The sequence below is a fragment of the Chlamydotis macqueenii genome, chromosome 1 (assembly GCF_036417535.1).
Source record: "Chlamydotis macqueenii isolate bChlMac1 chromosome 1, bChlMac1.mat, whole genome shotgun sequence".
Lineage (NCBI taxonomy): Eukaryota > Metazoa > Chordata > Aves > Otidiformes > Otididae > Chlamydotis > Chlamydotis macqueenii.
In genome coordinates, this window is record NC_141556.1 from 3,458,189 (window position 1) to 3,482,196 (window position 24,008).

The 24,008-nt window shown below is 45.2% G+C and overlaps 1 protein-coding gene across 1 annotated transcript in view; it reads left to right on the forward strand.

The window, feature by feature from the left end:
- PLXNA4 (plexin A4) overlaps positions 1-24,008 on the forward strand; it is a 414,876-nt gene that overhangs the window by 365,647 nt on the left and 25,221 nt on the right. The window contains exons 18-24 of the mRNA XM_086744556.1: positions 73-219; positions 5,211-5,445; positions 5,857-5,999; positions 8,862-9,130; positions 12,400-12,466; positions 14,418-14,564; positions 21,815-21,974. Coding sequence (XP_086600682.1) covers positions 73-219; positions 5,211-5,445; positions 5,857-5,999; positions 8,862-9,130; positions 12,400-12,466; positions 14,418-14,564; positions 21,815-21,974 — 1,168 coding nt within the window. The remainder of the gene's footprint in view (positions 1-72; positions 220-5,210; positions 5,446-5,856; positions 6,000-8,861; positions 9,131-12,399; positions 12,467-14,417; positions 14,565-21,814; positions 21,975-24,008) is intronic.

Below are 24,008 nucleotides of genomic sequence, written 5' to 3' on the forward strand. Positions count from 1 at the left end.
GAAGTGGAAGGCAAACTCACTGATGTTTTTTTTTTGTTTGGGGTGGGCGGGGTGATATTCCTTTCTATCCAGGGCAAGAACCTGATCCCACCAGTGGCAGGAGGGAATGCCAAGCTGAACTACACTGTTTTGGTTGGTGAGAAGCCTTGTGCAGTGACTGTATCAGATGTGCAGCTACTGTGTGAGTCCCCAAACCTCACTGGACGGCATAAGGTGATGGTAAGTGGTGCTTGAACCTCAGGCTTTCCTCCCTGGGTGGGTTAGGAGGGCACACCAATGCTGAAGAGCTAGCAGAGATCTCCAAGGAGTTTGCATCACCATTTGCCTTCCATAGATCTTAAACATGAGGACCCCTTCTTGGTATAATATCCCTGTCAAGAGTAATTTGAAGAAGTAGAAGAGTAACCTGGAGATCTTTCTGGAGAGTGAGAAACTTTTCATAATCAAAACCCTTTAGGCAAGTTTGTGTTTCTTCTGGTTTTGTACAGAGTGTATGAACCCTAGATGTTTATGTGAGTTCATTTATGTAACGTGTTCCCTACATGATATACTTTATGAAATTCAGCACAATCCCCAGTAATTACTAACATGATGGTGGCTAAAATTTGCCTTTATGTAGGAGGAAAAAAAAAATGCAGGATATGGATGGTAATGTGACTAGACTTTGACGTTTTGACATCTACACAACTTAGCATGCTTCTGCATATCCTTCCTGGAACCTGTGAAAAATGGACCCAGTGATTACATCAGAGGGAACTTCTTCTCCTCTCACCATTGATTTATTCACTCCGTCTTTACTTTCCTCTCAGTAATTTGCATTCCTCAGTGCTGTTGCTTGATAAACAGCACATCAGCAAACTCATCTGAGTTGTACCAAGCAGTGGGTGGAAACGAAACAAAAGCTAACAACTGACATCAGACATACAGATGATCAATGTTTCTCATTCCTTGTAATAAACTTTTTTCCACCTCTCTGTGGCCCTGTCAAAGCTGTATGTGTCACATATTTATTTATTTCAATGCAGTCAGACTCATGGAGGTTGATAAAGACACACTGCATGGCTCTTTAAAAGGAGAGTTTCCTGGGAACTTTTAGAAAATAGAGTTTATGGTGACCATTTTGGGTCTCGTTTGTGACTGCTGCTGGAAGACCTCTTACTGGCTACTTAAATTATCTGTGCCAAAATCTGTTGTCTGGAAAATAGATGTAATAATCCTTTTCAGCCATGCAAATATACCACGGCTCTCTATCCATTATAAAGCACATTAAGATACTCCAAGAGGAGCAATAATGAAGTGAGGGATCTTCTCTGTGTGAATACTAAAGCTTTTGAACAAGGCGCTATATGTTCCCTGTCATTTTCATGAGTATAATTAAACATATGGTTACTCAGAGATGGACAAAACCAATCCTAGAGAGAGAAAAATCAAAGTCAGGTGAGCAATAATCAACACCTGGGGATCAGGGAGGATGAACATCTGGTCAGGTCTTACTAATTGGGAAGACTCCCCTGCTCCTGCAGCTTGGGACAGCTTAAGTGAAGCCATAGAGAAAAAAAATAATCCCTTTTTGAGGATCCTGATCAAACAAGAGATGCTACTGGAAATATGGGAAGATGATCACACTGAAGGCTGTTAATGAGCATTAGTATTAGGGGCAAGTTACAGATTTCTCATTCAACTGCCAACACTGAGACAATGCTTTGACATCATCTGGGCTGGGAACCAAAGACAGAAGGTCACCTGAGATGAAAGCCAGTGCTCAAGGATGGGCTTTACATCAGAAACTTAGCAGGGGGACAGCTGGGCTGGGAAATGACCCCTCCAGCATGGCACAGCATTTCTGTTGCTCAGGTTGGTACAAAATGTATCCCCATGTTTCACATGAATGTCACTTTGGTGGTCAGGATAATTGAAAGGTAGCTCTCCCAGGTCCTCTCCCTGTTTCTGCCAATGATTTACTGTATGAGCTTGAGTAAATTGCTGAACAAACTCTTTCTTGGAAAATAAGGTGGCCTAGATCTAAGAGAGGACCATGGGAGTGAATCAACCTTTGCAACAGTGAGATTATTTTGAAGGGATGGAACAGTGACAATGACACACATCTATGTCAACAGGTTTTTGATCTAGTTCAGCTATCTTTCGTACAATGACAGAGTTAAATATTTGAAAAAAAATGGAAAAGAACTAAAAGACCTGAGCCATAGTTAAAAAAGACTGACTAAAACTGAAAGGCAAGCTTTTTTACAAGGAAAAGAAAGAGACACAAGGAAGATCTGTGACTAACTGTGTTGGAGAAGGTCTGCAATGAAGAAATGGAGTACATTTGAAGGGTTACTGGTATCTAATGTAGGCATACAGAAAGTCACACTGGACTCTTTGTACAGGGAATAGATAGAGGGTCAAATATAGCAATTGAAGTTCAGGGCACAATTCCTCTTCTCCTAAGGAAGACACATTTGGCGAGGGCAAACTTGCACTAGGAAAGACACTACCACAGTCAAGTTTTGCACATCAGGAACTCCTGAACTGCTACAGGTAGCCCCCAAGACTTTGCTGGAGAAAAATGTGCTCTACCATAGTGCCGTTTAGAACAAATTCATGATTAACAGGCTTAATGGCAGCCAAACTCTTGTTTGGTAATATGGAGGACCTATGTTCAGTCTTCTGGAAGGAATAAATGGCTACCTTCAGAAACACTCAGTGGCCCAAGAAATAAAGTAGGGCTATGTCTACACATTTACTTGTTTTTCTTTAAAATGCTCACAATAATACTGCAGCTTTGCAGCCTTTCCTCTTTAAGAGACAGATTCACTCAAATCATGGCAGTTTGATTTGCGGACTGAGAGACCTTCCCAGTGTTGAAACCATCTTCAGAGAGGAACACACTGGGGCTGGCTTTGTTAGACACCTACCTTTAGGAGTCTAGATCCCCTTATAGTTAATGGAGAGAAATGGGAACTTACACTGAATAAAATGTCTCATCCTAATGTCAAAGCAGATGTCAAAAGCAGCTCACATGAATCACATTCCAAAAGTGCTTTTTTTCTCGTATTGACTCTGAAAGCATGCTGTAACGTCTAACTCCAATGTGCATGTTGAATGTTTGGTGAAAGGAATCCTACCCACGGAGACTGGCTGTTCTGTGAGCTTTGAGGATGGACCTGCACTGAGGATTGGGATGGGGTTGTTTGATTCTAGTCTGATACTCCTTGAATGGACTCATCTGACTGCAGGGCTTGGAGGAAAAGGGCCACTGTCAGAAACAGAAGATGAAATATAATGAATCTGTTTATTGATCCACTGTGGCAGGAAGGAAATTGTGCAAGCTGGTGAGAAATTTTTTCTGGGAGGATTTTGGACAGTGGTCTAGGGCAAAAGGCAACAGCTTTCAGTGCATAGATTAGCATGTGAGTTTGACAGTTTGTCTTCTCAGTTGAGCATGCCACATACCAATACCAAACCTCTCCCCAGTGCAGGCTTTATAAGTTAGTTGAGTCTTGTATCTTGAAATAGATGGGAAAAATAGTGCTGTGTCCTCAACTTACATGGGTGCTAGGGTGTTCCTTGGTCACTGAAGATGCTCTACAAGTCATCAATGTCATGCCGCAGGAATGGACATGTTGAAACTCTATTACCTGGTCAGATGAACTTAGGTTTGGTTTCGTTTCTCACTGTGGACATTGTTATCTTCCTAGACTCCATCCCAGAATGGTATGAAAGGACCTTGTAGATTGAAATTAGGTATTTCCAGACATTCACTTTTGTCCTGTCCAAGACATAAGGGTTACAGCTAGGTGACTTTGGCAAGGACCCACTGAGGAACAGCCTACAGCTGGTGCTAGATCAAAACAGCCATCTTCTCAGAGGTTGTAACTCGGGCCAGGAGATGATGGGGTCACAGAGATTCATGTCCCTAGCAAGGGTTGTGGTGGTGAGGACTGAGAGCAGCTGGAAAACTCTTCATTAATTCATTACTCTCTTGCAGCCTAGACAGGAAACCCAAGTAGGTGCCCGATTTGAGACACGGGAGGCCTGGGATTAACGTGCATTTCTGCCTGGCAGTAAGATTTTGCACTTTGTGCAGGGCCTGCTGTGCCTCTCTGAAAAAGCTCATCTGGGGTGAAGTGCTGGAACTCATCACCCTGTCACGATCCTTCAAGGTCTTTGCACGGCATCTTCCTAGCTTTATGTTGATCTATAACCGGTGTTCCCCTACCACAGCACAGTCCTAGCAGCCTTCTTTTTACACCTCGGGCTATTCACCAGTGCTTTTCCCCCTGCCACTCAAACTTACCCTACTCTACAAATAACCTTGAACAACCTCGTAGTAGCCTTGAGCACGTAGTACCCTGTGGCATTACTGTTGGGAGTGGTGTTCATGTTGCAAAAATGGGCTCTTAACAGACTTGCTGCAGCAGAGCATTTGGTTTGGCTTGCAGGAGTACCACTTGCAGAGTTTCTTTCTGGCTGTTAAAAGCAAGCAGCTTGTTCCAGAGGCTGGCAGCAGCCCGGGGAACCTCTATGAGCACATGGAGAGCAGAAAGCTGTGTTCAGCTCCCTGTCCCACTGATAAGCATCTGCAGTCACCATGCCAACATGTGGCTAGGGGAGGGGTTGTAAAGAGCATAGGCCAGGCTCTGTGGTTTTTGTGTTTGTTTTTTTTTCCTGTCCCAGTGGCTTCCAGATACAGTTTTCTTTGGTTGAAGAGTCAAAAGCAAATTGTGACTCTGATTTCTGCCTTTCCACTGTACTGACTGCTCCTGTGCCAGCTGTCTCGGTCAGATGTCCCCTGTCCCATTTTGAAGTTAGGACCCATCACACCATAACCATGAGCTGTGTGTCCTGTGTACATTTTAGGACTAAATGTCACCAGGGCAATCCAGCACAACGTAGCTATTTGGGACAGGGAATGGAAAACCCAGAATTAACCCCAAACTTCTATAAAGCCAGAGCACTGTAACTAGTGAGATTTGCCTCATCAGAAGCCCTTTGTTGGCTGGGCTCATGGTCACGTTGTCAACAGAGGTTCTTCTACATTATATTTCAGGTGGTTTTTAGCTGTTCTCTATCCAAGTACTTCATATCCTTTTTAACTTGGGAGACAAGGGGAGGTCACCATTCAGCCTCAGTCAGGGAGATGATGGAGTTCCTCTGTGTTCCTGCTTGTTTGGGAGTTTCAATGTGACTTTTTCCTGCCTTCCCTCTAGGCTCGTGTAGGAGGGATGGAGTTCTCCCCAGGGATGGTCTACATCTCTCCAGACAGCCCTCTCAGCTTGCCAGCTATTGTCAGCATTGCGGTGGCCGGTGGCCTGCTCATCATCTTCATTGTGGCTGTGTTGATTGCATACAAGCGCAAATCCAGGGAAAGCGACCTTACTCTCAAGCGTCTGCAGATGCAGATGGACAACCTGGAGTCCAGGGTGGCACTGGAGTGCAAAGAAGGTAGGATGAGGATGGAAAGCTAAAACTCTATCAGTGTTGGTAGAAGAGAGGCATCCAGCTAAAAAGCTTTGAGACAAAATATCCCAAGCAAAACCAGTGTTGAACCCTGCGAGTATGGCTCAAGCCTGGATCTAATCTGACTTTGTCTGTTTTCCCTGAGTCCAGCCTTCCTCCACTCTGTCCTAACTGCATTTGCTAACTCATAGTACAGAGAGTGCTTTGGCACATCTCCCTGAGGAAAGGTTGTTATAGGAAAGATGAGATTGCTCTTGTCCACCTTCTTCCTCTCCACATGTTGCTTCTCTGCTTGTACCTTAGTCTTACGCATGTGGGTCTGAGGGCATTTGCCATCACAGTGAGGGAGATCTGGATTGTCATCACTCCCTGAGTCTTTCTTTTTTTTTGTGTCAGCCTTTGCAGAGCTACAGACAGATATTCATGAGCTGACAAGCGATCTGGATGGAGCTGGGATCCCTTTCCTGGATTACCGAACCTACACCATGAGGGTGCTTTTCCCTGGCATTGAAGATCATCCAGTCCTGAGGGATCTGGAGGTAAGAAATCAACATCTGCTTCTAGCTCTTCTCATGCCTCCCTATTCTGTCCTGAATGCAAGAGATGTTGTGTCAGTGATGGGGACATGATGGCTTTCAATGCTGTGTCCTACTCAGTATGAAACAGCACCTTGTTAAAAATTGATGTAGAAAGGGAAAAATTATTGCTACTCTCTTAGATGTTAAATTCTATTTGATCACACATCTATTTGGAAGATTCTCATAGATCTGTATGCATTAGATCTACTATATTAAGCTCCTCCTTGTCTTCATCCTGCTGGGGTATGTTTTTCAGACTGGATTTATTAGTTATGGATGTGCAGAGGCCAAGGAAAAAAGTTGTATGGCAGAGCAGCATATTTGCCTGCACCACTCTGGCTTTGCACAACACTGATACTATCCAGAGGCCTTTTTTCCTAGAAACATGTATGGAAATAACTTGCACTCACTGAAGGAGGTTCACCTTTGCTGTTCTCTGTGGTTTGCAGTGAGATCAGAAAACCACAGCATCAGTCTGCCCATACCCTACCCACATCTGCCTCCTCCACCCTAACTCTCTGGACAACAGCGGTGGGAGGACAGCGAGATATTGCCCAGCACTGTCGGGGTCTACACACAGCCTGCATTAGCTCACTGGTGACAATGAGTTTGATGGGACCCCAGGTGAAGTCTGCCCATGCTGCAAAACTGCTTCAGGATTTGGCAGATGGACAAGCTCTGGTCTAGGCATACCTGGGCCAGAGAAGCAGGGGATACACCATGGCCAAGGCCAGGGAGGTCGTTGGCTGAGCTCCCTGCAAAGTTTTTGGCAAGCTCTCAGCTTCAGAGAGGCTCTGGCATGGGCTGGTGAGATTGCTGGAGGCCAAGACTGGGCTTAGTTGGCAGAGAGGAGACACAGGAGCTGGCACAGGCAATACCATGCTTGGCTGGCTGTGTAATCAGAGGTGTCTGCTTGTCTTTGCTCCTTTCCTTCAGGAGAGCCAAAAATTCATCAAACTGTATGGAGAGAACCATTAAAAAATCCTGATTTATCAGCAATGAGGACTGGTGGGATGGGGTAGGAGGCTGTTACACATTGACTACTGTAGATATTCACCTTTGGGGTACAGGTAGAGTGGCCTCGAGGTGGTTTCCCTCAGGAAGAGTAGCTCAACAGCTTCAACAAATGAACACAGGAGACAAAGCATGATGAATCTCTCTCTCACATATGTATACACGCACACAAACACTTTCATCATACCCACAGCCAATTGCAAACTCTATATTCATTAACTTCAGCCAACCAACCACAGAATATCCTCTACCCCTCTGGAGGTTTTAGCATGGATGCTTCCATATCTAGATATGGAGAGACACAGAGTCAATGTTTCAATCTGCCACTTTTGATATCTTCCTTTCATTTTTTTTTTCTTTCCTTAATCCTCTCTAGAGCTTCAACAGCTCTTTCAGTGTCAAAATCTTTGGCTACCAACATATCAGGGAGGGCAGTTTCCATTCCTCTCCCTTTTCTGTAGCATCTAGAAGGAGTTGCTATTTATTGGAAAAGGCCTCAGAATACATCTCTCAGTGAGCAGGTCTTACTTATTTCCAGTTCATTTGCTAATTAACTGCTTCCAGATGCAGTACAAAATACTTTTCTTGTTATTTTTTTTAATTCTCCATAATAACCCGGGGATAGACAATATTAAATGTTCAAGCAAGTGAGTTAAAAATAATTATTGGCGGGATGGGTGGTAGGGGTTGGTTGGCTGGTTGTCTCAAGCTATTTACTAAGTAATTTATTTGCTGTATGCAAAAAGAGTTAAGAGCTCTAATTTCCAGAATTAAAAAGTAATGACTCTTTAAGGGGCCTTGCATTACTTGGTTGTTTAAGCATGCCAACTTATTTTGGATTAAAGTGCCAAATCTGGTTGGTTATTAATACACGCATGTCTCGGGGACACATGTTGTTTTGTGTTGAGACCCTCCAGCTTTCAGAAAAGCTTTTTCAAGGGCTGGAACAGCTTCAACAACATGAAGGAATGAGTTTAGGGTTCTCTATTTAGGCTCCATTTTCATCTAGAGTAGCCTCCAATGTACACTGTGGAATCCAGGGTCCAGTGTTGAGGTCTTAAATTGTTCTGTATAAAAACTGGTTCACTAGCCTCTCACAACTGAAGAATATGTTAGAGACTTACCAGCCTCTCAGGGTGTCCTCTCACACCTTCATCTACCTAGTTCTTCAAACCAAAGCCCACCTGAATGCTTACCATCTCGGCCACTGCCTCATTGTACCTCTTAATCTCCTCAAAATCTGACCCTGGGCTCTCTTCTCCATTAATTTTCTTGCTGCCTTTCCCAGCTTCTTAAAGCTGGACCCCAAATCTCTGTAAGCAGGTATCTTGCAGGGATGAAAAAGAGGTGTTTGGTGGCAATAGAATGAGACTTCAGTCTGACTACAATAAAAATACAATGTGGTATGGTGCTACAACCAGACATTAGCAATCTCTTTTTGATGTACTGTTTAGGGAGGGAAACACAGGGTTGGAAAGTAATCATCTGACTGTGGCTAGGAGGTATCTCAGATTTCCTGACCATCAGATGATGTATGGACTCTCTTCCTTTTTACAAGACTATCGTCTGATGCAGAAAGAAGGACTCACTTGCTAGGTGCAAGAGACTTTTTTTTCCAATTGTTTCTACTGCTTGAAGCAGCTTTTCCCTTTTCCCTGTCTCAGAACTGACTTCTGCTTGGTATCAAAGTGTACAGTTGGAGGAGCTGAAGGGAAAAGGGCAAAGAGGTAGCAAAGAGTGTGTGGCCTGTTTGGGAGACATCTCACAGCAGGCAGTGACTGAAAGGTATAAACTTTTTCTCTTCTGCAGGTCCCTGGCTATAGGCAAGAACGGGTGGAAAAAGGCCTGAAGCTCTTTGCCCAGCTTATCAACAACAAGGTTTTCCTGCTGTCCTTCATCCGCACACTGGAATCCCAGCGCAGCTTCTCCATGCGGGACCGTGGTAATGTGGCCTCACTAATCATGACAGTGCTGCAAAGCAAGCTGGAGTACGCTACTGATGTCCTCAAACAGCTCTTGGCTGACCTCATAGACAAAAATCTGGAGAGCAAGAACCACCCCAAGCTGCTGCTTCGGAGGTAAGCATTACTGGGGCTAGAGTGAGCTGGGCTTGGGCAGCCTGTGTCCCAGTGTCTAACATAAGCATGCTAGTCATCTTTGGAGGAAAGGGGTGAATTTGCTTGATTTTTGTTCATGCAGCAGGGTGTGAAATCAGGATGATATACAGCCACAGTTCACATGACTCCGTAGGGCTGTCATGAAACTGTTTGCAGAGAGTGGGGAACAAAGCAAGTAGGGCTAAATGAAGAGTGAATCACTCTCCCTTTCTGGTTTTCTGTTCATTTCAGACTTCCTGACAATATTCCTTTCAGCAAATGTGTCTGTAGATCTTGCTCCATCTCCTCTCTAACCAAAAAGTAGTCAATTATTACAAGTTACAGACCTGATCTACCTCTAGATTTAAGGGCAGCAAAAGCCCATGCTTCCTAATCTTTATTTTGGACTCTTTGTGTGCTTAGGACATTCATTTATGCTTGTGTTTTCTTTTCACCTGAAAACTCTAATTGCATCATATAGGACCTATATAATATAGAACAGGCTGTATTATATCCCTGGTGAGTAAGTCATCTGCTGCCTTCTTCTACCTGGGATGTGGATTTCCCTGCTGTGTTTCATGTTCATGAGTTAACTACAGACACATGGAGAACCTTCTTCAATTTAATTGTGAGATCTTCTGTCTCTCCCTAATCATTGGTGCTAGGATCTTGTTGAAGCCGGTAGCAGAGCTGAGCAGGACAACAGAACGGGTTTAATACCAGACACAAGTTTGGGTTGGTGCTTCTTGGCCAGGTTTGAGGTTTAACCACCAGGGTTGTATGGGAACCCTTGAATTAGAAATCTACCACTTTGTAATTAATGTGCTTTCCCTGCCTAGGGAAATTCTGCCTCTTCTCCCTTTAGGATCATATTCATCCCCTTTTCAAGGTCTTAACCAATCCTTCTGATTCAAGCCAGGACCCTAAGTCAAATCAGCGACAGTCTCCTAGAGGTGGATGGCCTTCACCACTGCTCAGAGCAAACTTTGAGAAGCTCTCAACTGATTACAATGGACATCTTGGGCAGGGAAGAGATCTGCGTCACCTGCTGAGAAGGCTTTCGTCTGGCACACAGCCCACTATGGAGAACCAGCAAAAAAAAAGGAGAAGGTGGTCCTTCCTGGCACTCAGGGTAGCAAAGCCAGGGGGAGACAATAGACTTTGCTTTGGTGTTGGTTGACTCCCTGATGTGATTCAAGTCCTATAGCCTGGCTGGTGACCTCCCTCCATCTGTCCCCAGGCTTCCTCTTTGTACTTCATCTGTGATGCTGGATGGCACTGCCTCCTTCCATCTGTCTCCTCCCTTCATTTTTTCCTTTTTCTTCCCCTTTCTCCATCTCTTTATCTTCCCTGGTTGTTCATTCCTATCTTGTCCTGAGCATCTCATCTGCCTTCTTTCTCCTTCCAGCTCTTTTTTAACTCTAGTCCTCTTTGCTGGAAATGAAATGTGGCCTTTGGAAGGAAAGCCAGTGAATAAATAGGCGCCTCCACTGTTCCAAGCTTTGAAAACACAAGGAGAAATCAGAGATGTGGTTTGTACTCTAAGGTGGAAGTCCTGCACTGAGCAGTACCAGAACAGAGTTTACTGCTGAACATGTGAATAGCTCAGTGCCTTGGGTCGGATGTTGGTGTGAGGTCCTCAGACAATTATTTGGAGCAGTTGAATTCAACTTGATGCTTTTCCTCCCTCCCTGTGAGTCTATGGATGGAAGGGAATCTTTCTGCAGTGTTGATTTTGGTGGTATTTGACAGGAGAAAGGAGCTGGCTGGAATGATTTTCCCACATGACACCTACAGCCTCAAGGAGATCAAAGTTGTCAGAGCAGGGAGCAACAACACAATGTGATTTCAGTTCTTTTTCTCATGGTGATGCTAAGTTTGCACCGTGTGATGAGTCCCAGGTGTCACTCCAGGGAGCGTCGAAAAGAGCACTCTTCTAAGCGACATTCCCTGCGAGATCAGACCCTGATAACCATGGGAATTGCTGGAATTGAATATCGTACCATGACCAATGGAGGACAGCAGCTAGGTGACGCTGATGAAGGGGAATACAAAGCAAACAGTCTGGTTTGGACAGAGGCAATCTCTAGGCAGAGACACAGTGATGATCATTGCAAACAAAGGAAACCCAGTATTAATCTGGTAGCAAACTGGGACCATATCATCTCTTTATCTTGTTGTGGGCAAGAAAAGAGGAGCAACAGAAAACACTCCTTCCCCCACCATCCCCAACCAGCTAAGTGAAATTTCACCACAAGAACAGAGAAATCCCTGTGGAAACCAAGCTAAAGATAACTGCATTTAGCTAGGGAAGGGACCATCACTTGCTCTGCTTTGGTGTAACAGGACACTGCTTTCAGACAACCTTGTTGACTGGTTCCATGCATATAGCTCCAGCGATGCAAACCCTTCCCCTTGCAAGTCTCATGCTCTAGAGGAAGCAAGATCAGCTTTATGTTGAAGGACTAGGGAACCTAAAAGACAAGCTGCAGTCCTAAGCGAGAACCTCTGTGTGGTTTTGGCAATAGCCAGCACAAGGAAGACCTACTTTAATTCATCCAAGCAGGGACTCTTGCTTTCTTCTTGAGCAACACCAGTGCATGTAATGAAGCCAACAGATTTATCCTGTGCTCCTGGTGTCCACACCACATTTATAGATCTGAGTCGGTCCTTCTGTGGGAAAAGTTCACCCTGAAGACTCGAGATGGATTTTTGTTTGATTGGGGACAGAGTGTTCAAGAGCAAAAGGATGGGCTCTGTGAATGTGCCACACTGACACATTGAGGAGAATAATCACTCACAGATACCAGGAGGATAGTCACTGCCAGATAACTGTTCCCTGGTGATTTAGATCTGTCTGTCTTAAGTATTTATATGGCCTACTTGTCATGTGGCCTAACTCTGAGCTCCTCGTATTTGATGGATTTATCCCCCCTGAGGTCCTTGAGTTTCCTCAGATGTTGTCATCTCCCTTTCATTGATGGAAAAACTGTGAAACAGACATACAGGGACTTCCCTAGTCACAGAAGAATCAACAGGGCAGTAAGAATTTGCCTGCAGGTTTTGTAAATCCAAAGCTAAACCAGAGAACCTAGGATGTGTTTAATCCTGATGGTGTCATGTCAGACTTTTCATGGGGCTCAGAGATCTGGGCATTTAAATGGACAAAGCCAATCTTTTGACTAGCCCTTTGATTTTACCAGCATGGCTAACTCATTTCCAATTTGATTTTTCTCCCTGGCTGATTTTAGGACAGAGTCTGTGGCTGAGAAAATGCTCACCAACTGGTTCACCTTCCTTCTGTACAAGTTCCTCAAGGTAAGAGGAGTAGCATGCCTGGATGAACAGCTGCGTTAATATATTTCTTGGTGAGGTTTAGTTGGGGCAAAAATTTCCTGGATATAAAGGAAAAAGCTTTTTTTTTTCTCTCTGAGGGAGCTCACTGGCGAATGGGAGAGGGGCTGTTTTTTTCATCCAGGGAGAACAAAGAGGGACACTTTGTTAGAGGGGCAGCCTGTTGGTCTTACTACTGTACAGAGGTGTGATCTAAGTGTCAGTGCTGAAACATGAAGAATTTCAGAGCCTGATGGAGCCTGATATTGAAAATGCTTTCCTTTTGCTAGCAGACTCAGATCTCCATCACATGGTGACCCATATTTTCAGTACATAGTGTCTGGAGATCTCCTCCCACCCCAGTTCAGAGGCAGTACTGAAGTCCAGTGCTTCCAGCATACTCAGTGCCTCCATCATAATTATTCACTTTACATACACCAGAACCAGATCCCTCCTTAGTATAGTTTAGGCTTGAGCCCAGGCTCTTCTTGGCATTAGTCTGTCTCAAGCCTCCCTCCTAAAGGGTCTCCTTGGGGTGGTATGGAGTGAAAAAAAAAAGAGTTTTTCAGCCTTTGAGACTGCTGGGTGATGGCAGTTTCCTCTTGGGGACCCACAACAAGCCTCAAGCATGCCAATTGCCAAGGCACCAAATCCGAGCTCTGCACCTCTCCCCCACTCCCAATGTAGTTGTTAGATATTTTCACGCCTTACAGCCCCATTTGGACAGGACAGCCACTCTCTGCCTGGCAATTCAAGGCTTTACAAATCAGTTCCATTCTCCTGAGCCTTCCCCAGGGCACAACCTGTCCAAGGATGAACGCATGGGAAAGTTTTGAAGGTCCCTGGAAGGTAATTCCAGTGATTTCAGTATCAGGTTCCTGCTTTTGGCTGAAAGGAAAGGATATAAGGAGGTGACTCTCTAAAGCACTGCTTTTATAATAGGCTTTTTCCCCCCACTCAGCTACTTGTCTTCTTGCCTTAGCCTGAACAGAGGCCTGATAAGGGCAGGAGACAGGCACACAGAAGCAATATGCTCCTGGTAGATAAGCTAATTAAGTGGGAGACAGGTGTAGGAACTGAGAAAAGGGCCACTTTGCTTCAGATTATTAACTTGTTTTTGCCGGGATTTACACCGGAGGAAAATGACCTCGCTCATTGAGCTGGGACACACTGCAAAAAGGGAGGGCACGGTGGGGAGGAGGGGAGGAAGGATGGAGAGATGGAGCGGAAGGGAGGCAATAGAAGAAAGGACGAGGAGGGGTGCGTGGCAGTGAATGTGCGGAGGGAGGGCAGCAAGGGAGGAGAGGCTCGGAAAAGTGTGAGGAGTGTGGCGAGTGCAAACGATAAGGAGAAATTAGGGAGAGGAGTGCTTTTGCTGGTCCTGTGGGATGCTTATTGCTGTCCTGTGCTGGGCCCCACACACCTGATATCACCTCTGCAACTGTACAGCTCCAGGGGCACGTCTCCCTTGGGTCATGGAGCTGCTCCTGCCTGAGCATACTGATTTGCCTCCAGCTTGAGAGTGCTCAGGGAGACTGTGGGCTCTGCCCAGACACACAGGACAGGGCACCAGCAGTCCATCACCCTTTCAGACCTGTCTCCAGGTCCCCTGGGACTCGTCCCGCCACCTGCTCCAGTGCAAACCTCTGGTCTGGTGGCAGTCACTTGAACAGCTCCTACAAGGCTCTGCTAGCTCCAATATTGCCAGGGAGCACTGACACCTTTGTTCCGTGACAGGACACTCGAGAGGGCTGGTTGCACTCTATGGAAGTGGAAAATTGCCTCTGTTCCTGGGCTGATAGACTAATTCCCACTGCTGCATCTGCCTTGAGTGGCTGGGGATGGCAAGCTGTGGCAGTCATTGAGATGCTATCTAGGTTGAGTCATCACCTCTGCTCCTTCTGTTTCACCTCATGGTTGTCTCTCACCCCCACAGGAATGCGCTGGTGAACCTCTGTTCTCCCTCTTCTGTGCCATCAAGCAGCAGATGGAAAAGGGTCCCATCGACTCGATCACTGGGGAGGCCCGGTACTCACTGAGTGAGGACAAGCTTATCCGACAACAGATTGATTACAAGACACTGGTGAGTGTTCTGAGCACATGCTATCGGCTTGCCCAGCCTCTTCGAGCAGAAGGGGATTTAGAGGAAAGAAGCCAGTGATGGGTATGCTGCGGACAAATCTTGCAACCCAGCAGAGTAACTCTTCTGAAGATTAACTAGTCACACCCCCTAACACAGCAAGGTTTGTGGTTGAAGCATCTCCTTGCAAAGCATGTTTGCAAAGATGGCTGCTTCCAAGTTACTTCCGTTGTGCCCTACCCCATGCCCAGAGCGTCTCCAGCTCTTTTCCCAAAAGCATTTCCTGTTCTCTGAAAGCATCTGCACTCATTGCAGGGTAGGCTGACAGTGCCAATCCTTTACTGTTGCTTGGATTGGAAGACAAGTGTGAACCTTATTAATATGCCTGTGAATGTGAAGACAATAGATATGGGTAATTTACTCTGTTTTGTTAGACAAAGTACTTCCTAGTGTCTACACGTTTTCCCTGGAGTGATGTCCACCCTTCCAACATCCCTCTGAGTTGTAAGTGAAAGGTAACAGTCTTCCTACAGCAGAAAGTTAAGGTTGTCACTGCAAGTTGTCATCACCCTGAGCTCTTCCCTGGGAGAAGTGTGATGTTCGTAGTGGCATTTCTTCCTCCTTACTCTTGGGAACACTTGGGGTATTTTGATTCCCCCTCTCCCTACCACCTGCTTCCTTCTCCTTGGTCCCCAGCACCAGTGGCAGAGCTGCCCAGCACCCAGCCTGGGCACACAAAGATCTGGTGTTTGCTGGGCAGTGCCTGCCGAGGGCAGCAGCCCTTGGCCATGCGGGGTGTCCCCAGCGCTGAGCTCAGGCAGGTAGGGCACAAGGCCCTTGGCCATGGGACACTTGTGATCACAGGGACACCCAGCTTAGGGCACGGCAAGCCCAGAGCCATCCTGACAGTTTGTGGTGTTGTGTCAGTGCAAAGCCCGTGGTCTTCTGTGAGTGACAGCAAAAATATTTTTTTTATGAGGCTATATTACAAGAATCTTCTCTAGAATAATCCTAACCAGAAAAAAAAAAAATCTATTTGTCCAATGAAGAATTCAGCATCAAGGAATATGTTAGAGGTACACAGTGGAAGTATCTATTCTTCTCTAAAGCTAATGCAGCCATTCTCTTGAGCAAGCACAAGTCAAAGAAAATTGAACTTGATTTGAAGAATTCAAGGGAAAAAAAATAATCCCTGTCACTGAGTAATTTACTTCAAAACGTAATTGTCTGCATGGTGAAAGATACACATTGCATATGTGCAACCTTAGCTTCAAATCTGAGATTACACCCTTTTCCCACTTGATTAAAGGGTATCAATTAAAGGGCATTACATATCTCTTCTTAGGGTGTTTGTGGGTCTTCACTCTTTCCTGGCTACACTAAATCCACTGAGCTTAAGTCTCTGCAGGATGAAGAACACTTTCCAGGTCGTCAGTGATGCTTGTAATTTCTTTATGTCCCATGTCTTTGTTCTTGAAAAATCCCAACCCCAAATTTTAGGATGGCCAGAAGACCCTCTGAACTTATCAGGTTATTTTATTTCTACCTTCAATAGAGGGACGTTCATCTCACTTAACTTGACTTAGCTTTGAGAGCTGTGTCCAGTCAATGTTAGTTCTTTGACCTGTCTTAGATCTTAGCTCAAGTGGACTGAGGCTAGAAATGCCTGCCTTTCTTCAGTAAATACTGACAGTCTAGAGCTGAGCTTTGACTGAGTCCAAGTCTGATGAGGGGGTAGACTTTATTCTTAAATAAGACCACAATTTTATTTTGCATATTAAGAATGTGACTTTCCTATTAAATCAGCAGCATAGTGCTTCTTTTCTATTACATGTGGTTGTCTAGCAATTTGGAGGCCTGATCTCGCATGGAGAGGGTGAGAAAAAGGAAGAAAAATGCAGACACAGAGTGATCACTTTCACCAAAGGAAATCCCTCCGATCCTTTTAGGCTTGATATAAAGCAGCCAGCAAAGGGTAGTAATTATACATCAGTCTGAACAAAGCTCTCCTCCATTCGCTTTGTGCTGTTTGATGTTAATCAGCTCTCCCTCTTACATCTCAAGAGCAGACAAATACATCCCGATAGGAATCTCAGCAGATTGACAGAGATCAGCTGCAGTGAAGGAGATTAACAAGAAGCAGAATGTGGATAGGATTGTTCTTCCTTTCTGTTTCTCTTTACTTCTGTTTAATTTTGTCCTTCCTCTACCTTCCTTAAGCAGTCTGTCATCTTTTATTAAAAATATATAGTAATGAAGTAAAGCAAGAACTGATTCAATATTTGTAATACAGGAATTCCCTCAATGTCTCCTGCTCTCTAGCAAATGCACCTGATCAGCAGTGTGAGTTTACAGTGTGTGTGGCTAAAATTCATTGGGTTTTTCACATTTCGTGAGTGCTAGATGAGTGCTTAACTGAGTTAAATCACAATTCCAGCAGCGTGGCACATTGAAACAGGCTGTTTGTTGTCATTATTCCAGGAAGACAAGGCTGGGGCTTCTTTCGGAAAACATTTATTCTGTAGCCTTCATTAATCATGACCAAATATTTTAAGTCATGGTTTTAAATATAGTTTGAGTGAAGAAAGAAAGAAATTGACTTATCCAGGGAGAAAAGACAGACCAGTTTCAGACGTCTGGAATTTTACAATACACACTTCATTCACTAAATTTAGATTGTTTCAGTCTGATTTCTTTCCAAACCAGATAGCTCAAATTTGATGTCTGCCAGGTCCTACAGTTCTCCAAGGAAGAAACCTCACTGTCCTATGGTCTTTGCAGTCTATAACAATTTTTGTGCTTACAAGGGATTTTTCAGTATAGTAGAAACTAAGCTAGTTATAGATGTGATTTGCTAGAATAAATGTGTTGCAACTAAACAGTAGGTCTTCTCCCAAGCCGTATACCTCAGAGAAACACCCTCTTGTGCAAATGTCTTTGCTAGCAGTCAATACTCGTCCTCTCTGGTCTACAGTGTTATTAAAAACACAGCTAGATTATTCCATTTATGAGAGACAGGAAGATCTCATCCCTGCTGACTGCCATCTGCATTTGCCAGAATCCATGATTTTTTAGCCATTTGGTAAACTAGAGTCCAGATGCAAAACCTCACTCCCTACTGCCATTGCTCTGCTGACACTGGGAGATGAAAGACCATCCATCTCCTGTGTCAGCTGCGTTTCAGTTGATACAAATAACGCAGCAAAGCAAAGACCTCAATGTGTGTCAGAAGATGCCAAGAATATTGGCTAATTAGTGCTTGGAGGTGGTTGGCGAGAGCTGGCCAGTGGCACGATCTACATGGTCCCTGCACACCTCGGCGACTCCAGTGCTGAGGGCCTAATCCGATCGTCTCTCCTGAAAACGTATTCCAAATGGATAAAGATACTTTGAGCTGCCTTTAGTTAAAGCTTTTCAGGGAATTTTGGTGGTGAGGAGGAAGCCACTACCAAGATATAAAGGCTCTTCCATACTTGGCCTCTTTGGGGGTCTTTCTCCTCTTTGCTCACTGCCAAACTTCTCAGTGTGGTAGCCACCTTGGACCTTCCTTAGCCCAATTGAGAAGAGAGAGAGATGGTCTGTCCGTGGGACAGAGACTGTAGTGGTGTCCTGGTCTGAGGGCAGACCACTCAAATGCTGCAGAAAACTCAGAGCCAGAGTCCCCATATGAGTAATCACAAGCTGTGCCTTTATTATTTAAATGCCAGTAATCCGTAGCAGAGATCAGGGCTTAGCTGTGCTAAGCATTAGATGTATGTCTACACTTAGAGACAGCTCGTGGCTGGAAGGGCTGGCAGACAAAAAAAAAAAGCCCAAGGATGTAGAAAAAGGTCAATAAACACATATCCAGTGACATGACATGCTGCAAGGTCACACAGAATCAGTGGGAGAGCAGGGCTCAGAGACTGCTACTTCATTGACTCCCAGCCCCATACCTTTCCATGTTGACCCCACAGCTGGCACCATCCTTATGCTATGCTGACACAGTCCTCAACACATGAAAAAGGAGTGGTGCCAAGTGCTGGTGTCCTCTCAGTCCTCTCAGTGGCAAAACATCTCCCTGAGTCACACTGAGGTCTCCTTTCCTCTTCATGCCCCTGGCTAGCTCTGCCCCACGGAGTTCAAAGGCAGGTGGGGTGGGTGATGGAGCAGTAATGCTGAATGCATTCAGCAGATCAGTGTCCCAAAGCTCCCCTTGGAGTGAGTAATCATGCAGCAATACAATACAGATCATCTCACGGGTCTCTTCCCCACCAGTTGACATCAAAGACTGTGTTGACATTGCAGGAGCAATGTGCTCTGTCTTACACTGGTTGTTACAAGGACAGCCATGGGTGAAGCACAGGGCAAATCTTACTCTTCCAGTGAGACTGGAGCATCTGAATTCTGCTAAACGGACGAAGGCAATGCTTAGAATTTTTCTGCTGGTCACCTCCTTCCAGGGACAGTCTACAGAAGGCTGGGGGTAGAACAGAGGAAACTCTTGGGAAGATTCCCATGGAAGTGGTAGGAATCTATCGCTCCATTGCAAACACCGTATTATTATTAGGAGCTTCTGTCTGTTGGAAGGGGAGCAGAGATTTTCAATCTGTGGTGTAAAAATTACTTCTGTAGGGCCCACAACAATCTCCAAAGAACAGCCATTTAGTGTGTGCAATACACAGGTGCACCCTGGAAAATTCCTGAAGTATTTGTACCGAGAAAAGTTTAGTGCTCCACAAGAGAACCGTTGCAAAACACAAACTGAGAGCTGATGTGAAGCCTGGGGCATGTATGTCAAAGACACTGTGCTCTGGGAAGGCCCTTGGTTTCTATAAACAATGACTGAATTACTGAAAATGTTGAAAAGAGCCTCTTGCCTGCCATTGAAATGAACACACCGGTATCCAGGACTCAGCAGCTTCTACCAGCTGCTGCCTTCTATGCCTGGGACCACCAAGAGCAAACCTGTTTCTGCACAGGCCTTTGAGATAATGGCATCCCTGCTCCTTCTTCCAAATGATCCTGAAAAGAGGAAAGCAAAGACTATGGTAACTGGGAAATGAATGATCATATCTCACCCAAGCAGGGTTTTTCTGCCACTTTCCATAGATGACACACTGTGAAAGTCAGGGACAACGAAGTTATAAGAGTAAATCACCATTGGCAGCTTCCAGCTAGATGATGGTCTGCGTTGCATGGTGGTTACCGACATGGTGGGCACTGGTCAACACTTGCAGGAGCTATTGACCCTTCTGGACCAGCATCTAGATGCCTGGTAGGGTAGACCAGATTATTTTAAAGAGCACTAAGTGCCGTCCTATGGGGAACTGAACTGAACCCCAGGTGTTTGCATCACAGCTAGATCAAACCATAGAGCTTGTTCTAACTGGCGTCAGCTCAGTCCACCTTAGCTGAGCTCAGACCACTGAGACAGACCTACAGAGTAACTTGTTCTCCAGCACCATGTATGACCCCCATAAGACAGCTCTCAAAAGAGCTGTCCTAGCCTGCCATCACTGCTTCATTTCCCTACAGATGTGTAATGAGAGGGGGGCAACTAATAACCTCAACACTGGGTGCATTTCAACAGTGCTTTTTATGTGTAGTTCTCTGATCCTTTGAGATGAAAGATGCCACAGAACTGTAAATCTGTGCCGTTATTATTATCTGAATTGATGCTTCTTCAATACTCCTGGAAGTGACATATAAATAATAGCATTATGATCTAATCAATATCTCATATTTACATCTCCCCTTTCATCCAGAAAGATCACAGAGTTCTTTGTAAGCAATATCTTCACAAGTCCCTCTTAGTTGAGCATAACAGCACCAAAGGGAGCCTGGTGAGCCAGTATATAATTATACTGATATGATTTCACTCAGTGTCAAGCCACTTTGAGATCCTACTGCATCTTAGTAAGTTAAGATGGAAAACGATGGAGATTCCAGTACCTATTGTGTACTACAGAAGGGAGTTTTCAGTCAAGGTAGGATTTGTGTAAGGCACCAAAACTAACATGTCTGCACTTGTAAAAGTGAAACGGGAACATTTAATGACTGTGTATAGCCAGGAGCATCACTCCTTCCAAGTGCAAAGGTGTGCTCAGTTTATAAAATTTTATGGACTTCACACTCCTATAACCAGGAAAGAGTAGAGTGCTCGACATAGACATGGCCAAGAGTTAGTGGGCAGATTGCTGATAAGCACTGTGTGTATGTGTTTAAGGCATCCCTCCCTCCCTCACCACCCCATATGCTTTGCATTTACTCTTGGACAGAGTATTTGGAGAAAATTATATTCTCCTTCTGAGAAATGATAGGCTTCTCTAGTTGGGTCGATTTTCTTGTTATGTATGTGAAAGCAGAAGTTGTTGTTGTTTTGTGTTTCTTTTTTTTTAAGAAGCCCTGCAAGTCAAATTAAAAACATTCTTCTGAGAAGGGTCTTGGTCAATCCCATGCTGTGCAGAAGATGGACAAAATTAATTCTGAGAGATTGAAGAACGCTTTTACCTGGACTGACAATGTCAGGTGGCACTGCAAGGAGGCCACTACAGAATTGGGTCACCTTGCCAGCTCTCTAGGGAGCAGGGGATGGATCAGAGGCCAAGGAAAGCTGTGGGGAACCCTTTGGATATCAGTTTAGCTCCAGCCAGGGTCAAGCCTGATGGTATTTTTAATGGTTTATATGAAAATAGTGTGTCAATGACCATTGTCTGGTACCATTTGATGAATGTCATTTTTACTGAAAGCACCACAACCTGAGCTGGTATTTATGGGCTTTTTGTTATTAAGTGCGGTGAAGATGCCAAGGATATGAGGCTTAAATCTAAGGAATTGTAGGTAGGTATTGTAGGTATAGTAGTAGGTATAGTAGTTTCACCTCACAAAAACAAGTGGCATAAAACACAAGTTTAGCAAGTTTAGCAAGACTGTCACATCAGCCCCAAGCCTCTGGCTGCATCATCTGGGACCCCACAGCACTTAGCTGAGAACTGAATCCTGAGCTACCTTTAATTCACTGGGCAGAGACAGTGGTGAGGGGTTGAGAGCAGCACAGGCAAGGATGGATGCAATCCCTCTGTGGGAAAACAGATCTCTGTGCCCTCTCAAATAAGGGAATACTCTTGGTACACATTTTCCACCTTATTGCACCCTAGATCCCTCTGGCTTGTAGGACACAGGGACCTGCAAGAAGGTGGCTGCAGAGGGATGGCCACAGGGTACCCATGCTGGCATGAAATGCACAGTAGGTCTCACTGCATCTTTCTCAGGTCCTGAGCTGCGTGAACCCTGACAACGTGAACAGCTCCGAGATCCCAGTGAAGATCCTGAACTGTGACACCATCACGCAGGTCAAGGAGAAAATCCTCGATGCTATCTTCAAGAATGTGCCCTGCTCCCACCGACCCAAAGCTGCTGATATGGACTTGGGTATGTGAGTGCACAAGGGGCCCTGGTTGCCCCTGAGCAGGGGGGAGAGGGGAAAGGGGAGGCAGCCATACTCAATCTAGACACTGTTGGTTGGGGCAAGTGCCACCTCTCCAGACTGGGTGTACCTGTGGTGCTTGCGCAAGGCGGAGCAGCAGCAATGGTGAGAGGGCAGAAGAGAGTGATTAAACTGATGCATATGCTCCTGATTTATGAAACCTTTGGCCTTGAGGACTTAAAAAGGTCAGCAGCCATTCTGCTTTTCTGCCCATAGAATTCAGCTTGGACAAGGGTACAGAAAATGTGTGATTGGGGATATTCTTGCTATTCTGCCAAAGACCACTGGAAAAAGAGTACCAAATGCCCAGGGGGATGTTGTTAGCAGTGTTCAGGCTGCAGAGATTTATTCCTAGCTCTTCTCTGAATAGTAAGGGTTTGGATTATATGTATCTTATTGCTGAGATCGTCACAGCACAAGCAGTATTAATTACTCATTGTGTGAACACGGGAAAGGGGATGAAGCATCCGCTGTTCAGTCGGCTGCATCCTTCTCACCCCTGACTGCTTCCCTCTCTTGTCAGCACCCCACCACCAACAGCAGGGCTGGAAGCTGCTGCTCTGGGGTTTTCTTTCTGCAGAGGACTTGGAGGTCTTGATGAAAGATTAGTCCTTCTATTTATGTCTTCATGTTTTTGTTGTTTTTTTTTTTCTCAGTGGTTTGCTCCTTCGTGCTTTGCTCTGCTTGGAGGGTAGAAGAGCTGCACCAGCTTCACTTGCATTTCTAGGCAGTTGTGCGGTCGAGCTCTGGGGCACACAGGGAGCTGTACAGCCTGGTGCCTCTGAGGCCAAAATCTATTTCTGCCTAAAATCTGGGGCAAGGATGCTGGGAGGAGTGAGAAGTCTAAAGTTAGGGTCCAGAGGCAGACGTGACATTACACCTGGAGACTACTATGAAAGAAGGTAGAAAAATCTACTCTGGTCATTGCTGAGAGTGTCTGGTAGGCAGCTGGGGACTGTATTGTGGCTGTATCTGCCAGAATTTGCCCTCAGTGACCTTCAGTGAAAGGGACTTGAGTGGAAAATGATAAGAGTCTATAAAACCCAGAAAAGTAGAAGAGGAACCAAAAAGGAGAAGGAATGGACTGATGCTGAGAAACAGTTCATGGCAATAATGGAGGCAGGAATGAGAGGTCAGGGATTAAAGTTAAGTGTCTATGCGTGTGTGTATGTGTAGGGGAGGAGGGGATTCCTGACAGAAATTGCAGCAAGATTCCTGCTCATGAAAGGCAGTTAGAAAAACGAAACAAGCTGCCAAAACCAGCAGAGACAAAGAACAGATCACATACATCATGAGGAAAGGACCCAAGATGACTTTGGAGCTGCTGTGAATCAGCAGGGGAATGGTGAGTGCTAGGATGAGCGTGAGGGCAGGCAGGGAAGGGTACCAGGGTGCAGAATTCTGGAGGAGTGGGGTTTACAGCCACATCTCCTGACACGTCTGGTGCTGGATGGTGGCCACAGAGCCCATGACGTTTGGATCTCAGGCTGCGTATGAGGGGAAAGTAATTTGTTCTGCTGTGAGGAGAGATGGATCCATACTGGGAGGCAGGAATTTTACCTGCATGTGGCAAATACAAGGGATAAATTGGAGTCTGCAGATTTTATTGTAGCTCTGGGAACTGACAGATACAGAAGTGTGTGTGGTGGGGGAGTCCCAGCTGGAACCTGACAATTTTACATCCAGGACTGTGGCTGTTTTAAGAAATTCTGACCTACTGAGGACCAGCAAGTACCACAAAGTGTTTATGAGTGTATGCACCCCTCAGAGGACAGACTTGTCCATACTGATAGGACACTGCTTAATGAGCAGCTGTTGGGCCAATAGCATTGATGATGCAGTTGGAAAAAAAAAAAAACCACAACAACAAACAAAACACAAAAAAACCCCCTCATCTAGTAGAAGAGTCTTTTAGCAGCAATATAGCTTCAGGCTCCTTTAGCACAGTGGGTAACAAGGTGGGAGGAGCAGGGCTGGCA